This window comes from Phyllostomus discolor, chromosome X (assembly GCF_004126475.2).
Source record: "Phyllostomus discolor isolate MPI-MPIP mPhyDis1 chromosome X, mPhyDis1.pri.v3, whole genome shotgun sequence".
NCBI lineage: Eukaryota > Metazoa > Chordata > Mammalia > Chiroptera > Phyllostomidae > Phyllostomus > Phyllostomus discolor.
The window spans coordinates 41,703,349-41,719,038 of record NC_050198.1 but is presented as its reverse complement, the minus strand read 5'-3'; the positions used below and the strand labels follow the sequence as shown (position 1 = coordinate 41,719,038).

The window sequence follows — 15,690 nt, the reverse complement described above, 5'->3', positions numbered from 1 at the left end:
GGATTGTAAGAAATTAGTATAAAGAACTATATGCCAAGAAATTTGAAAAACTAGGTAAAATGGACAAATTTCTAGAAAAATACAATCTTCCAAAACTCAATGAAGAAGAAGCAGAAAGCCTGAATAGACCAGTAACAGCTGATGAGTTCAAAGCAGTAATCAGAAACTCCCAGTCCTGGCTGGCGTAGCTCAGTGGATTGAGCATGGGCTGCGAACCAAAGTGTTGCAGGTTCGATTCCCAGCCAGGGTACATGCCGGGGTTGCAGGCCATAACCCCCAGCAACCACACATTGATGTCTCTCTCTCTCTCTCTCTCTCTCTCTCTATCTCGCTCCCTTCCCTCTCTAAAATAAATAAATAAATAGAATCTTAAAAAAAAAAAGAAAGAAACTCCCTACACACAAGACACCTGGGCCAGATGGTTTCACAGGAGAATTTTACAAAACATTTAAGGAACAGCTAACCCATATCCTTCTAAAGCTATTCCAAAAACTCCAAGAAGAGGGGAGACTCCCAAACTTTTTATGGAGCTACCATCAACCTAATCCCAAATCCAGATAAAGACACAGCAGAGAAAGAAAACTACAGGCCAACATCGCTGATGAACATAGATGCTAAAATCCTCAACAAAATATTGGCAAACACATCCAGCAATCCAGTAAAATGATCATATACCATGACCAAGTGGGATTCATCCCAGGGATGCAAGGACGGTACATTATTTGCAGAGCAATAAACGTAATATATATCGCATAAACAAAAGGAAAGACAAAAATCACATGATCATAGCAATAGATGTGGAAAAAGCATTTGATAAGGTACAGCACCCATTTATGATAAAAACACTCTACAAAGTGGGAGGGAGCATCCTCAACATGATAAAGGCCATATAGGAGAAACCTACAGCCAACATCATACTCAACAGACACACACTAAAAGCTTTCCCACTAAGATCAGGAACAAGACAAGGATGTCCGCTTTCACCACTTCTATTCAACATAGTATTGGAAGTCCTAGCCACAGCAATCAAATAAGGAAAAGAAACGAAAAGCATCCAAATTGGAAAGGAGGAAGTAAAACCGTCACTGTTTGCAGCTGATATGACAGTGTATGTAGAAAACCCTATAGACTCCACCAAAAAAACTACTCAACCTAATAAGCAAATTTGGCAAAACAGCAGGATTCGAAGTCAATATTCAGGAATTGAAGGCATTTTTGTACACCAACAGTGAAATATCAGAAAGACAAATCAGGAAAAAAAAATCCCATTTGCTATAGCAACAAGAAAAATAAAGTACCTAGGAATAAACCTCACCAAGGAGGTGAAAGACCTGTACTCAGAAAACTTCACAACACTGAAGAAAGAAATTAAGGAAGACACAAATAAATGGAAGCATGTACCGTGTTCATGGATTGGAACAATTAACATCATCAAAGTGTCCTTACTACCCAAAGCAATTTATAGATGCAGCACAATTGCTATTAAAACACCAATGACATATTTCACAGGTATAGAACAAACATTTCAAAAATTTGTATGGAACCATAAACAACCTCAAATTGCCACAGCAATTTTGAGAAAGAACAAAGAAGGAGGGATCACAATACCTGATATGAAATTGTATTACAAGGCCAAGTTAATCAAAACAGTCTGGTACTGGTATAAGAACTGACACATAGTCCAGTGGAACAGAACAGAGAGCCCAGATATGGTCAATTAATATTCAACAAAGGGGAGGAAGCATAAAATGGAGTAAAAATAGCCTCTTCAACAAATGGTGTTGGGAGATCTGGACAGCCTCATGCAAAAAACAAACAAACAAACAAAAACCAAAAAACTCGATCATCATACACAAAAATAACTTACTAACTTACATCATACACAAAAATAACTTACTAACTTACATCATACACAAAAATCAATTCGAGGTGGATAAAAGACTTATATATATGTCATAGCACCATAAAAGTCCTAGAGGAGAACATGGGCAGGAAAATCTCAGACATTCTATGCAGCAACATTTTCACTGATATGTCCCCTAGAGCCAGGAACATAAAAGAACAAATAATCAAATGGGACTTCATCAAAATAAAAGGCTTCTACACAGCTAAAAGAAACAACATTAAAAATGAAAAGAGAACCAACTGTATGGGAAGTTATATTTGCAAATGATACCTCAGACAAGGGTTTGATCTCTAAAATATATAAAGAACTCACACAACTCTACTCCAGGAAGACAAAAAGAAAGAAAGAGAGAGAGAGAGAGAGAGAGAGAGAGAGTGAGTTAAAAAATGGACAAAGGACCTGAACAGACACTTCTCCAAGGAGGACATACAGAGGGCCCAGAGACATATGAAAAGCTGTTCAGCATCACTAGCCATCAAAGAGATGCAAGTTTAATCATAATATGATACCACTTCACACTGGTCAGAATGGCCATCATTACTAAATCAACAAACAACAAATGTTGGAGAGGATATAGAGAAAAGGAAACCCTAGTGCACTGTTGGTGGGAATGCAGACTAGTGCAGCCACTGTGGAAAACAGTATGGAATTTCCTCAGAAAACCAAAAATGAAACTGCCTTTTGACCCAGCAATACCACTGCAGGGATTATACCCTAAGAATCCTGAAACATCAATCTGAAAGGACCTATGCAACCCAATGTTGATAGCAGCAGAATTTACAGTAGCCAAGAGCTGGAAGCAACCTAAGAGCCCATCAGTAAATAAGTGGATCAAAAAACTGTGGCGCATTTACCTAATTGAATGGTATACAGCAGAAAGAAAGAATGAACTCCTACCCTTTGCAACAGCATGGATGGAACTGGAGAGCATTACGCTAAAAGTGAGGTAATCCAAGGGGTAAAAGACAAATACCATATGATTTCACCTATAAGTGGAACCTAATCAAAAAAACAAGCAAACAAAATATAACCAGATACATTGAAATTAAGAACAAACTGACAATAATCAGAGTGGAGGTGGGAAGGATAATGGGGATGAAAGTGAGAATGGTTGTCAAGGAAAAAGTAGAAAGGGCATGTGGACAGGTTAAGGGGAGAAGGTTCAAGGGTTGGAGGTGGGGATGGGTGAGGGAGGAGTGGAGTGGGTAGAAAATGGAGAGAGCTGTAGTTGAACAATAAAAAATTACGAAGGTTAAGATGACAATAAATTCAAAATTACGAACAATTTAATGTCAAAAGCCAACTAAGCAAATAAGCAGAACAGAACCAGAATCATACATATGTAGATTATGTGGAGGTTTATCATCTGGGAGCGGGAAGGGAGAGAATGAGGGAAAGGTGCAGGGATTAAGAAGTACAAATATGTAGTTGTAATATAAATAGGGGGATGTTAAGAGCAGTTTAGGAAATGGAAAAACCGAAGAACTTATATGCATGACCCCTGGATATGAGCTAAGGGGGGGTTGCTGGAGGGAATAGTGGCACTGGGTGGAGGGGAGCAGAGGGGAAAAATGGAACAACTGCAATGGCATAATCAATAAAGTGTATTTAAAACCCCCCAGGACTTTGTACATAATAAGCACTTAATAAGGTTTACTTTTTATCAAAATAAATGTGTTGATATTATTTGCAGACTAACAATGATGAGAGCTAATTAATTTTGAGGGTAAGCTGTATTTTTTAGTTTGAACTTTCTGTGCCGATGTTCTATAATGGTAAATATTTCTCATTTGAAAAGTATGTTTCTGGTCTGTTATGTTCCAGGTTGCTTAAAATGTGGGCAAATGTAATGTCATTACTTCTGATGCCACTCTTTCGTTTCCAGGCTTCCAGAGATGGAGTTAATCGTGATCTTGGTGAGGCTGTTCCTCGACTTCCAGGAGAAACTCGCATTACTGGTAAGGATCCTATGAAGTTAGTATTTGTATAAATTGATTGGGAGCCCAGTGGGGTCAGGTGGCTTCTATTCCTCATGATTTGTAGAAGTCAAATTTAGACAAATAGGCTAGCTTTGTTTAAAAGTGTTAATATAGAGCGAACTCTGTGCATTACTTTCTTGATCAAAGAGTTTGTTCAAGAACTTCATGCTCTCCAGCATAATTATATGTTTTTCTGTGTACCAAAGACAGAATTCTTTTAGAAAAAATGTGGACTGTCTCTTGAAAGTTACTTGTTGTAGCGATAAGCTCTCATGGTTTGAGGTTATAAGAACAAAATGATATTAAGGTTTTATAGTCAATGATATATGCTTTAAGTCTCAGTATTGTCTTTGAAATATAGACCTTAATGGTTTATATGTTTCATTTACCAGATAACTGATATTAGTAGTATTTATGTAACAATTTGATTGCTGACTTACTTTTTTATTATAAATTTATATTAAGAGGTAAGTATCTACTTTGGAAGGATCAGATTATTCTGGTTTAAGAATAAAGAAGCATCTGACAGCTTCTAAGCCAAAAGCCAATTATGTGGGCTTTCACATTTTACCTAAGGGTTGATGCCCTCTCAGATTCCCATATAGTTGGTGGTGATACTAAAGTTACCATTCTTTCAGGAAACCTTTTGGTTTATTGACCAAGATCTTGGTTGTTTAGCTTAAATGGATAAGGCATGGTGCTGATTAGATTAAGGTCATAGATGTGGTCCCTTTGTGAATTAGTTAGCTATGAACCAGGAGAAACTTTCATATCCACAGATTTGCAAGCATGATTCTAGTCTTGAAACCATTTCAATTTTTGGATAAGAGAAAAGAGGATAGGTTACTTTTGGTGATCTTCATATATGATATTTTGGTGCTCTGTATCAGTGCCAGAACCTTAACTGAATTAAATCAGTAGTAACTGAATTAGCATGAGGTAGCCTTACTGGGTATTTTTCATTTAGCACATGAGAAGAAAGGGATTTCAAACTTGTTTTTTAAAATTACAAGTCATCAACACATTCAAGGGCATCCATAGAAGAAAAAAGAAGGACCTTTACTTTTTTTATAATAACTTAACTCTCCTAATTTAGTTTCTCCTTATGTTTGATTCTACCAAAGATATACTAGTCTTTTGGCCATCTGTTGTATATTACTTCAATATTTGAAATCTAGCTAAACTCTCATCTGGACTATTAAAAGAGAAAAAAGTAGACTATAGAAGCATCTCTACTCCTGGTATTCATTTATTAAGAACATCACAATTTTCATGTGATTAGAGGCTGGTAAATCTCAAATCCTATCTGGTGGTTAGTCCATGAGACTGTTCTATGGGAATTGCAGTTCTCTGGTTTAAGTAGCTCAGTAGTTACCTTTATAACCTGCTGAAGGTAGCAGCAGCAATACCCCCATTCACTTTTGCTCTCCAGCTGTTATCAGCTTGCCACAGGTAGTGACAGCATCATGGGCAAGCTCAGGGAACACCACTAGTGCCTGGAGGTGACATGTGGCCCCACTAGTTCTCACAGGCCCCACTGGACCTAGCATTGTAATGTAGAAACATTGCCAGTGCTTGCTTTCAATCTTTTCAGTGATTTTTTATTGTAGTTATTCTTAGCCAGAGTTGATATTAAATTAGTACCATTTGTTTTGTATCTTGGTATATATTTCCATTATTTTAGGGTACTTTTTTTATCTTAATAGACAAAGAAGTTATTTACATATGTCCTTTCAATGGCCCCATTAAGGGAAGAGTTTACATCACAAATTATCGTCTTTATTTAAGAAGTTTGGAAATGGTAAGTAGAATCTAAGACCATAAAGATGACCCTAACTGTTAAAGATAATGCTAAACTGTTTCTCTTCTACCTTGCAAGATTGACTGTGGATCAGATTAACATGGGGGATATATTTGCTTCTCAATTCTTAATTTTTGGCTTATGCAGAGCTTATTTAATACTAACACCTGTATATATATATGAATAGAGTGTATCAAAAAATAAGAAGTTTTGTCTCTCATAATAGTGGGGAGGGGGGTTGGTAATTGTACCCATCTGCTAGTTTGGAGAAATTAGGTGTAGAACAGTGGTTCTTTAGCAGAAGCACAGAGGAAAACCACCTGTGGAACTCAAAAATACCAGATGCCTGCCCTGGCTGGTGTGGTTCTGTGGATTGAGCGCCAACCTGAAAACCAAAGGGTCGCCAGTTCAATTCCCAGTCAGGGCACCTGCCTGGGTTGTGGGCCAGGTCCCCAGTAGAGGGTACATGAGAGGCAACCACACATTGATGTTTCTCTCCCTCCCTTCCTCCCTCCCTTCCCCTTTGTCTAAAAAAATACCACATGCTTTAGATGTATTATATCAGAACTTTCAGCCCTGTGGTCCAGGCACAGTTGTAATTTTTAAAACATTGCCGAGTAGGATGCTGATGTGAATCCCTAGTTTAGGCTCACCGCTCTAGAACTTTCCAAGTGTTCAATTACAAAATGCCAGGTAGCAGTTTAGAACTAAGCTGACTACAATGTGGCTTAGTGTCACTCTACCTTTTCATCCCACAGCCACGAAATGCTTGCCACAGCATTTCAAAGAATGTTCCATTGGTAAAACAATGAGATGGAGACAATATTCTCCAGAAGGGAAAGAAGGAGTGAGTAGCACTGTGGCTGTCATGAAAGGACCTATGGTAGATGTGGTGGGTTGTCATTGCCCAGGCTAGCCTGAAGGGACAGCTTTATTTTGATAAGATGGACCAAGGGGTAGTAAATAGGTCCAGGGTATACAGAAGAGAGCTCAACAGTAACTTACATACAGGAGACGTCAAGACTGTTGGGCATATTTCACTTTTGTTTTATTGCTTTTATCCTGCAGTTTCTTCAGGACAGTTCTAATCTAGATTAGTTTGCCTCTTGATGTTTTTTAATGTTCAGTATTGTGTCCAAAGTCTGAAGAATGCTGTTTATTACTCTTGTTTCCTTAGTTGTGGGAGTCCACTTCTATAGTGCTCATAGACCCATAGGGTCCTGAGATTGGGTATTTCATTTATGTGACTCTGCTCCGGCTTCTAAGTAAGTTTGGAGCTGAACAAATGTTCCTTATCTTCCAAAATGCAGAGTCTGGAAATTAACAGAGCAATGAGCTGGATGTCAACCCTTGGGAATAATTGGCAGCAATTGTAGAATTAATCATTTAACCTAGAAAAGAAAGCAAGCATTGGGAGTGTTATTCTTGTCTTAGTTAAATCAAGGTATATGACAGACCCTGACAAAAAAACATGGACTGAAATTTGGTGGTGCACTTAGATGAAGTTACAGACTGTGAATTAAAGGTTTGATCCCAACCAGGAAAGGTGGTTCACATCTTGTAATACAGACCCTTTGTCTCCACTATTTCTAATGCAGTGCAAATAAGCACGTACAAGTGTGTATGTCTAATACGTGAAAAGCACCAAACTAGCCATTGTTCTAGATGACAGAATCGAAGTTGAAAACAGTTTTAATTGGCTAGGATTTTGAAGTAAAACTAGTAATAGGAAGTTTAGGATAAATGACATTTACAGTTGTATCATTAAAGGATGGAAGGGGTTGTCTTAGTTGGGGTCTATGTTTATTTGATCCAGTAATAGGACATGATTGATTAAAAAATTAACAGACCTGTAGGCTGAATTAAGAAGAGTATAACAGCCAAACAAAATGAGATGGCAGCCTGTCTGAAATGTCATGTTCAAAGCCAGATGCCATATTTTAAGAAGGAAACTGACAGACTACAGAGAATTCAGACAAAGGGAACCATGCTAGTGCAGGGCCTGCAGTATGAGCAGTGATTGAAATAAATGTCGATCTTTCCTGTGAAGAAAAGAAGACGAAGGGAGACATGACAGAGGTACCTTGGAATATTCCAAGTGCTTTCTGTAGAGCAGGGATTAGATTCATACTGTATAGCTCCTAAGGGTCAAATTGGGACAGATTGAGATATTTTTGTGCTAATGTAGTGGAAAATCATCAAAATTTTAGAATTAATACAAGTGTTATGGTGCCTTCACTTCTGAGACTTTAGACTTGTTGACCTAAAGTCACACAATGTGACTTTAATGTGACCTAATGGTCACATATATGCCTGGTTTCTTTTTATGCTGTCATTGATGGTTTACTGGGAAAATTATGTAAACCATGGTGCTGTACATGATTGTGTATAATGTGTGATCTCATTGATGTAAAACAAACAAAAAACTACCTGTAGAAAGAGTCCAGAAGGAAATACCTCAAATGTTTTAAGTAAGGGGGTATTTGGACAGTGGATGGAATTAGGCATGCTTTGTTTTTTTTCCTTCCACTTGGAAGGAGCATGTAATTCTTTTGTAATTGGGAAAACACTTACCACTTAGCTTTAACACTTAGCTTTATTTTGTTTCCATATGGCACCCTAGAAGGTGGGTATTAGGGCTAAATGGGTGAATAAAATGCCCATTTGACACTGACTTCTAACTTTTTTCTTCTTCCACTAAGTTTTACATAAACATTTTGACTGATTGACCACAGCACTTAGTCCAAGTGTAAAAGCAAGCAGCTAATGGGAGAAAACATATAAAGAAAGCCATTTAAGTGGTTATGTAGAAGCCTAAAAGCATAGTCACCATAGTGTTTCCTACTTCAAGTCCTAAATAAGTGCATCAATTATAGATTCTGAAGCAAAATGTGAATTTATGTGTGTTTGACAAAGAGCTATCATTTCATTGGCATTTTGAAGTGGACATCGGTTTGTTTCAGATATGTAAAGTGTGAGGTCTGACTCGGTGTCAGCTGTCTAAGCACAGTGGTTGTTTCCTTAGACTGTTACATTAGCCTTCTACCTGGCCCTCCTTCATGGTCTAACTCCACCATTATGGCCTACATGCTGCCTCCAAAGTGATCCACCTTAGACCAAGGCTGACTGACTTACCTCTCAGTTCCAAAACTCTTGTTGGCACGCTATCCATCCTTCAAAACCCACCTCAAAAATCCTGTCTTCTATGAAGCCTTCTCCAGCTACCTTTGAAGAAAATATTCCCTCTTTGTGTCCCCACTGCCCTTTTTTCACATCTCTGTGTTAACACTTGTTATAAAACCTTCCCTGGCCACCCTATCTAAACTTGTAATATCCTTCCCCAACTCTTCCTCTCTCCCTTCCATGTTTATTTGTTTCTCCTAAGCTCTTGCCACTATCTCCTATTTTATATATTTCACTGCTTTTTTTCCTTATCTGTCTGAGGGCAGGGGTGCTTGTCTATCCTTTTACTAGTGTACCCTCAACACATAGAACACAGCATGGCACATGAAGGTGCTCAATCAGGCTGAGCTGAATGAAGGAATTCTGTCTTATGTGCTGCTTTGCCTGTGGTCATAACTAATGGCGAGTCATTTTGGTCCCCTGTGCCTATTTAGCACAGTGTCCAGTAGATGGTAAGTGCTCAGTAAAAGTGTATTTGATGAGTGAACTCAGGAGGGAACAGGCATTGTCACTGTGGTTTGACCACATCTTGAAGACTCATAACCACCTTTTAATCTTAAGGATGCACAGTAATTTGCCTTGAAGTTGATCTTGTGACTTTAGTAGTGGACACTTTAGGCATGTAATACTCAGAAGAGTGCTTCCAGATTCCCTTCCAGGAACATTTTGGGTTCAGGCACTATGTAGAATAATAAAGACAAATTGACCCTTTGTTCATTCATGTTTTCATATCTTTATTCCAGAAACTTTCATTGAGCCCTGTGGTGAACCTAACACCATGCTAGTTGAATGATGTGGAGATGAGTAAGCATGGTATAACGTGGCAAAGACTACAGTAGTTGCATAATACTGTGAGGTTACAGGGAGAGGATGATTAACCATGTGATGAGTCATAGAATGCTTTATAAAGGAGGTAATATTTGAACTGAGTCTTGAAGAATGGTAACAATTTCCTGGACTGGAGGGAAAGAGGGAGGAGCTTATCAGGTAGAGAGTTTTCATATCACATGTATAACAATATAGAAAAACACCATATAATGTGGAAATGGCTTAGTGATCTGTTGGAGCTGGAATACATAGGGTAGAGGGATGAGTGGGGAATGGGAGGCAATGAGGCTGTATACACAATACATGGAGAATGACATATCAGATGTGTATTTCAGGAAGAGAAGTCACATTGTAGCATGTATGATGGATTAGGTAGGGAGAGACCGGAGGCAGGAAATTAGTTTAGTTTTCCAGGTTAGCAGTAAGTGCCTAATACAGCCACAGTTGCAATAGAAAGTGGGGAACAGCCACAACAGATTCAGGAATTCAGGAGGATTCATGTGGCCATTGGAGGTGGGAGTTGAAGAAAAGACTCAAGTCAAGAATGGTTCCTGTGGGGTTTCTTTCTTTCTTTCCTTCTTTTTTTTTTTTTTTTTTTTTTTGGCTTAAATGATTGCAGCTGCTCCCAGTCACTGAAATAGATAGATATTATAGGAGAAGGAATATGTTGGAGACAAACCCTGGGGAAAAGAAGTCTGAATGTGTGGATTTACAGCAGTATAACTACCAGGTGGAAATAGATCGGAAGCAGTCGGAAATGTGACTCTAAAGCTTCCAAAGTTAGCATATAAGTATTGGTAAAAAAAAATGTACATTCACAAGATTACTCATGAAGAGATACGGGCTGGGTGGAGATCCCTCTGGGACATGAACATTTTTCCGTGATGTGGAGAGAAGAGCCACTGGAGAAAAGAAAGAAGCAGCAATAGAAAATCTGAGAGAAGGCTTTGGTGGGAGCTGGTAGAAGAGAAAAATCTCAAGAAGTAAGAGAGTGAAGCATGGTGTGAAATGTTGCAGGGTTTAAATAGCAAACAAACAAAAAGAATGAACTGAGACTGTGGAGGGTGGCCATTAGGAGGTACTTGGAGCCTAGGTAGAACAGATTATGTGGTGATGCCAGTCTGATTTGTCTCTCTGGCTCTTCTTTCTACCTTCTGGTAGAAGATTTGCCAGCTCCCAGTCCTCAGCACAACTTCTCCCTATTCAGACTTTGTCCCATGGCTTCATCTACTCCCTGGTTTCATTCACTTCTCTGTATACACCTAACACCACATGTTAACAAAGCTCCTTGAATTTACCAACCCTTTTCCCACACATTCTTATCCCATGTGACAACAGCTGACAGGCAAAGAGACACTGCTACCTAGTACATTCCCTAGTCCTCCCCCACCCCTCACCCCACTCTTGGATTTGTTTTCTAGTACTGATCTTCTGTCCCCAATTTCTCATTTCTTACTACTTGCTGGAGATCCCTTGACTTTCCACCTGGCAGCCCAGGCACATGGCCAAACTGAAATTCTTCAGCTTTCTCCCTTCCCAGTTCCTTCTTTTGGCCTTCTTGTTTCTCTTGATGGGGCTACTTATCTTCTAGTTGCCCTTAGAGTCACCTCTCTAACTTTTTCTGCAGTCTTCACATTTTCTCAGTTCTTTCTAGTCCTTTTACCCCACCCCTGTCCAAGGTCTCATCACCAGCCCCTATATCCCAGGCCATTGTAGTAACTTCTCCCACTCCATTCTTGCTAGCTCCCTAAGACATTCTCATTATCTTATCATACCACTGGCTCAGTAACTCTCTGTCTGTCCTTGGTTATAAAGCTTCTCTCCTGCTAGTGTTCATTTGGTTATTCAGGATGATTTTTCTATAATTTAGTTAGTGTAGCTTCTACTTACTCCTGGGAGAAGGTTAGTGTAGCTTCTACTTACTCTGCCACCATCGTTTGTCTCCCCTCAGAAACTCTCATTGGATGATTTCCCCCCCTCGTTGCAGATTCCTTAGCCAAATAGTCTTCTGTAACCCACGTCTAACTCAACTACCGTAATTCATCATACCATGCTGTAACCTGACTTCCTTTCCTAAAGTACACATCTGATATGTCATACCATGTAATGTGTATACAGCTTCATTGCCTTCCATTCCCCACTCCTCTCTCTACCCTCTATATTCCACCTCTAGCAGATCTTTGAACTCCACCCCACACTCTTAATCAAGCATGTTCCCTAATCAAGCCCTATGCTTTCTCCCCTCTGGACTTTCCTTCAGTACATTTTCTCCACCTAGAATGTCATTCACCACCCTACCACGCACACACACTTTGAAAAATTATTTTGAAATATTTAAGACAGTTTATAAAGGATAACAGAGCTTCTACCATGGTGTATCGTGGCCAGGGCCAGAAAGTGCAGAAGGTGATGGTGCAGCCCATCAATCTTATCTTCAGATACTTGCAAAATAGATTTCGGATTCAGGTGTGGCTTTATGAGCAAGTGAATATGCGGATAGAGGGCTGTATCATTGGTTTTGATGAATACATGAACCTTGTATTAGATGATGCAGAAGAGATTCATTCTAAAACAAAGTCAAGAAAACAACTAGGTCGGATCATGCTGAAAGGAGATAATATTACTCTCCTCCAAAGTGTCTCCACCTAGAAATGACTAATGAAATGAAAAATTGTTGAGGAGCAATACAGTTTGTGTTTTTTAGGTGTTCTTTGTTGCACATAGTCCTTGAACATTCATTCATATTGTTTTGAGTACCCTTTTGTTATTGCCAGACCACAATAAATGCTATGTGATTGTTTTTATTAAAAAAAAAAAAAAAGGATAACATAGCCACCTGTGGATCTACCACCCAGCTGAAGAAATCCCATCCCACCTTCACTTCAAAGGTACTCTCCATCTGAAAGTTAGTAATTCTCATTCTTGGTCATTCCGTATACCTCTTTTAAAGATGGAATGGAATGTAGGGGATGTATAGGAAGCTAAAGGAATGGAGGCTTTTAAGCCTTCCAAATAAGTAGTTTACAGCCCTTGGCAGTATAATTTGGTTCTAGAATTAGGACTGCTGATGAGATGAGAAAAGCGGTGTATATACAGTTTTTATTTTCCAGTGATAACTCAGAAACAGTACGGCCTTCCTGGATTAAATTCAAGGACAAACTTGTGGTTAGGGTTTTCTCTAAAAGATAGGAACATAGTGATTCAATTCTTCAGGCAGAGTATCATCCAAAGATTCTTGAATACTGTTCAAGGCCCTCTATAAAGACAGAACACACATTAACTTTTTTTTAGGATTTTATTTATTTATTTTTAGAGAGAGGGGGAGGGAGGGAGAAAGAGAGGAAGCAAAACAACGTGTGGTTGCCTATCGCATGCCCCTACTGGGGACCAGGCCCGAAACCCAGGCATGTGCACTGACTGGGAATCAAACTGGCGACCCTTTGCTTCACATTCCTGCACTCAGTCCACTAAGCCATGTCAGCCAGGGCCACACATTTCTTTTTTTTTTTTTTTAGTTTTTTTTAATTTAATTTTATTTGTTATGCTATTACAGTTGTTCCATTTTCCCCGCTTCATTCCCCTCCACCCTGCACACCCCCTCCCACCCACATTCCCCCCTTTTAGTTCATGTCCATGTGTCAGAAGTTCTTTAGCTTCTACATTTCCCATACTATTCTAGCCTTCCCACTGTCTGTTTTCTACCTACCATCTATGCTACTTATTCTCTGTACCTTCCCCCACCCCTCCACCTCCTACTCCCCTGTTGCTAACCCTCCATGTGATCTCCATTCTGTGGTTCTGCTCCTGTTCTAGTTGTTTGTTTAGTTTGTTTTTTGGTTTTGCTTTAGGTGTGGTTGTTAATAATTGTGAGTTTGCTGTCATTTTACCATACATGTTTTTTATGTTCTTTTTCTTAGATAAGTCCCTTTAACATTTCATATAACAAGGGCTTGGTGATGATATACTCCGTTAACTTGACCTTATCAGAGAAGTGCTTTATCTGCCCTTCCATTCTAAATAAAAGCTTTGCTGGATAGAGCAATCTGGGATGTAGGTCCTTGCCTTTCATGACTTGGAATACTTCTTTCCAGCCCCTTCTTGCCTGTAAGGTTTCTTTTGAGAGATCAGCTGACAGTCTGATGGGAACTCCTTTGTAGGTAACTGTCTCCTTATCTCTTGCTGCTTCTGGAATTATCTCCTTAATTTTAATCTTGGGTAATGTAATTCTGATATGCCTTGGTGTGTTCCTTCTTGGGTCCAACTTCTTTGGGACTCTCTGAGCTTCCTGGACTTCCTGGAAGTCTATTTCCTTTGCCAGATTGGGGAGGTTCTCCTTTATTATTTGTTCAAATAACTTTTCCACTTGTTGCTCTTCCTCTTCCCCTTCTGGTACCCCTTTTGGGTGCTGGAACGTTTCAAGATGTCCTGGAGGTTCCTAAGCCTCTCCTCGATTTTTTGAATTCTTGTTAATTCATTCTTTTCTGTTTGGTTATTTCTTTCTTCCTTCTGGTCCACTCCATTGATTTGAGTCCCAGTTTTCTTCCCATCATTATTGGTTCCCTGTGTGTTTTCCTTTATTTCACTTAGCATAGCCTTTATTTTTTCATCTGATTTGAGACCAAATTCAACCAATTCTGTGAGTGTCCTGATCATCAGTGCTTTGAACTGTGTATCTGATAGGTTGGCTATCTCTTCATCGCTTAAAAGAATTTGCCCTGGGGCTTTGATCTGTTCTTCTGTTTGGGCTTTTTTTTGGGGGGGGGGGGTCTTGTCATACCTATTACACATGAGGGGTGGAGCCTTAGGTTGTTACCAGGGTGGGTCAGCCCAGGTCCCTGGGTTGTGATGCTGTTTGTGGGGGCAGGGTGCGAGGGGAAACTATGGCGCTCCGCTCTCTGATTTCAGTCCCTTCCACCACTTCCCCCAAGCAAACGGGTCCTTTCTGGTGCTGATTCCCATGTGGGTGAGCTTGTATATGTTGTAGGACCCTGTGGGTCTCTCCAACAAACTCTCCTGTGAGGCTGGAAATCTCTCCCGGCACCTCAACCCCCCACAGGTGTTTTTAATCGGTATTTTGAGGCTTTATTTCCTGCTGAGCTGAGGCCCTGGGCTGCGTGGTCTGTCTTGCTCCCCAACTTTGCCTGGTTTGTCTGTGTGCGAATGTGGGACTGCTGGGTCAGCCAGCTGCCCTGAGCGCCTCACTGGGTCTGCCCACTCCATCAGCCTCTGCCTTGTGTGCTGGGCCACTGCCTTGTGCACTGGGTCCGCAAGACTTTGCTGCGACCCCTCTTTGCCCAGCGCCCAACACTGCCCCCCCTACCAGACTTGTGTTAGACATGAATGTGTCTAACTCGGTTGTTGGACTTCTGTACAGTTCAATTTTCTCTCAGTTCTGGTTGTTTTGTTTGTTTGTTTGTTTGTTTCTAAATTTTTGTTGTCCCTAATTTGGTTGTGCGAGGAGGCACAGTGCATCTACCTATGCCTCCATCTTGGCCAAAAGTCCCACACATTAACTTTTATTCAGCAAAGGTATTTCTATAAGGCACCAGAAGAACAAGTCTGTTTACTTTGCTTTTTGATGGTTTACCAGTGCAGAGGCATGTCTTGGAGAATCTAGATGACTGGATAGCCTGCATGTCCATCAGACTCTTTCAAATATCTGGTTATGAAATGAGCTTTAGACAGATGCCACATGAGAGCTGGGCATCTAACAAGTGTGGCAGCACTTAGATTCCATGATCTCTCTAATTGGCTGCAATTTCAGCTGTAAGCCCTTGATACCACCCAGAAGGGAGGCAAAGTTTACATTCCATTGTGGACATTTCAAGGCCAGACCTGAATTTTTTCCCAGAGGGAAGGCCCCACCTCTTTATTACAAGTATGAACAAAGATGATTCCTGTAGTATTTTTCTTTTCAGGAAAATACATTGGGAACTTTTCAAGATTGTTCCTTTTTTTTTTGGTTCTTCTGTCTAGTGGATTTGGTACCTCTT

The 15,690-nt window shown here is 39.9% G+C and overlaps 2 protein-coding genes across 6 annotated transcripts in view; both read left to right on the top strand.

The window, feature by feature from the left end:
- The window catches only part of MTM1 (myotubularin 1), a 154,295-nt gene that overhangs the window by 54,951 nt on the left and 83,654 nt on the right, over positions 1-15,690 (top strand). For 4 of the 5 annotated variants that reach the window (XM_028522491.2, XM_036016732.1, XM_036016730.1 and 1 more), the window contains exons 3-4: positions 3,792-3,864; positions 5,592-5,686. In XM_028522491.2, the coding sequence (XP_028378292.1) occupies positions 3,792-3,864; positions 5,592-5,686 (168 nt within the window). The remainder of the gene's footprint in view (positions 1-3,791; positions 3,865-5,591; positions 5,687-15,690) is intronic. The other variant, XM_036016731.1, reaches the window with a different exon arrangement.
- On the top strand, positions 12,064-12,518 carry LOC114504678 (small nuclear ribonucleoprotein E-like). Its single transcript, XM_036016733.1, has one exon. The coding sequence runs from the start codon at positions 12,068-12,070 to the stop codon at positions 12,344-12,346; it is 279 nt and encodes a 92-aa protein (XP_035872626.1). The 5' UTR covers positions 12,064-12,067; the 3' UTR covers positions 12,347-12,518.